Source organism: Morone saxatilis, unplaced genomic scaffold (genome assembly GCF_004916995.1).
Source record: "Morone saxatilis isolate NCDOM2014 unplaced genomic scaffold, NCSU_SB_2.0 Contig1, whole genome shotgun sequence".
In the NCBI taxonomy this organism is placed as follows: domain Eukaryota; kingdom Metazoa; phylum Chordata; class Actinopteri; family Moronidae; genus Morone; species Morone saxatilis.
The window spans coordinates 2,127,674-2,129,846 of record NW_023339651.1 but is presented as its reverse complement, the minus strand read 5'-3'; the positions used below and the strand labels follow the sequence as shown (position 1 = coordinate 2,129,846).

At 38.6% G+C, this 2,173-nt stretch overlaps 1 protein-coding gene across 1 annotated transcript in view; it reads left to right on the top strand.

Moving 5' to 3' along the window:
• Positions 1 to 2,173, top strand: part of LOC118333373 (SRC kinase signaling inhibitor 1-like) — an 11,649-nt gene that overhangs the window by 2,938 nt on the left and 6,538 nt on the right. The window contains exon 2 of the mRNA XM_035668981.1: positions 1,090 to 1,179. Coding sequence (XP_035524874.1) covers positions 1,090 to 1,179 — 90 coding nt within the window. The remainder of the gene's footprint in view (positions 1 to 1,089; positions 1,180 to 2,173) is intronic.

Here is a 2,173-nt window from a genome sequence, read left to right as displayed (position 1 = left end):
TCTCCCTCGCTGTCTCTGAGCTTCAGTTGCAGTCACTACGCTCTCCCTCGCTGTCACTGAGCTTCAGCTGCAGTCACTGCAGCTTCAGTGTCTGTAAATCCTGATTTCTAGACAATCTCAGGACAATGTGGGAATGTTCATGTTCTCCAATGGGAACTCTGACTGACTCCATCTAGGGATTAATAGCTGAGCCCATTGGAGCAGATGGTGATAATAGTTCATATATTACTAGTGCTAGCTAGCTACACAGGACAAGGGAGTACACAGACTCTGTCTCTATCCAGGTGGTGGCTGGGCTCGCCAAAGCTTCACACGGGGTAACAAGGCCTTCTTGATTTTAAGGTGTGCTATAAAACTTAAAAACATACGCAGCAGGGCTATAACTCAACATTTCATTAATTTCTGTAAAGAAAAGTACATTAAAAATTAGTTTTTTAATAAAACAAACTCAATTTTCTAAGTTAAAAAAACATTCTTGATCAACAAATTGATTTTGTGTAACTTACATTTTTTTACGTAAACCACCTCAAGGATTTAAGTTAAAATAACTTCTCGTATTACAGTTTATTATTTAATATCTAAACTTTGATGACCTGAACACAGGCTGTATTAGAACAATGGTAAAAGTTTCGAGAAGAAGAAAACACTGAATTGGTCAAAAAAAAGCCTATTAAGGATGTTTAATTGTTAAAAATAAAAATAAAAAACATAATACAGATAAAGGATTGTATAAAAAGTTCCTAAAAATAATCTAAATAAATCTTGGCAATATCATTAAAATACATTGATTTCTGTATATTTCTGTACTGGTGTTACCGCTCTCGTACTACTTAGAATTATCATTTCCCTGTAATGCTGAATGTTTAAAAGCTGTTATTAAAATAAGTGATTATCATCCATGAACTGTTTTATCAATACAACCATCCATCATAAAGCAAAATTATACAGCTCCACACTTACTTCCACCTACAAATGAGCTTTAAAAGGAGAGCGCTGAAAGGAGCGCTGGGACGGTTTTAAAGTATTCATTATACAAATACATCAGTGATTTGTTACAGTGTTCTGTGTATCTTTGGTGTGTGGATGCAGGGAGCGTATGGAGGCCATGGAGAAGCAGATAGCGAGTCTGACCGGGCTGCTGCAGAGAGTTCTGAGCAGAGCGCCGGAGGCCGAAAGCCCGTAAGACACACACACACACACACACACACACACACACAAACATACATTAATACTGCATGTGAAAACACTCTCCATGTTGAGCCAAACGTGTCCGTAACACATTTGCCTCGACAGAAATGAAAGTTGTATTTCCACCCAGTGCACCAAATGCTTCTAACGCCCTGATACAACATTTGCTGTATAAACTGTTCTCAAAACTCAGAAAATAAGGAAAAATACACAAAGTACAAGTTTATTTGAAGTGTTTGACAACATTATAGAATGGACTCTATAGAGATAGACCTTGTTGTTACAGTAAAATCCTTTTTGTGTAACTACAAACAGCCGTTAATAGCCACCAGACTAATTTTACCTCGCACACAACCCTGGAGCTGCTGGTCAAACGCAGTCAGTTGGTTTGTTTGTGTTATTATGTAATGTTGAACTGTCTGAAAGGGTTAGTTTGGATCTGATCAAACGTGTTGACCACTAACTCCCGAGTTCTGCGAGGTTAAAAGGGTTGCATTTTGGCGGCCGCAACATGCCCAAAAACTCATGAAAGTCTATAAAAAATATAAATATACGTATTACATTGGTCCTACACACGGACGTCACAAAATGGCTTAACCACGCCCCCCATAATCAGCCCCCAAGACACGTACGACTGATATCTTTGAAAATTAGTACACACGTGTATCGTGACCAGACAAGCAGAAAAAGCCTGTTGGACCCAAACCCAACAGGAAGTCGACCATTTTGAATTTCGTGGTCATTTTCGGCGATTTGCACACATTGTATTTGAACAAACTCCNNTGTATTTTAACAAATTCCTCCTAGACAGTTGATCAGATCGACTTCAAATCGATCTGATCGAGGGTTAAACAACAAAGCATCTGTCAGTGATGTGGGAAACTGTTTATGATTCATGTCTGAAATCTTGATTTACTGCCCACAGTTTACTGTTGATCGTGTCGGAAATGAGTAAACATCGCCACAAACACACACACACAAACAT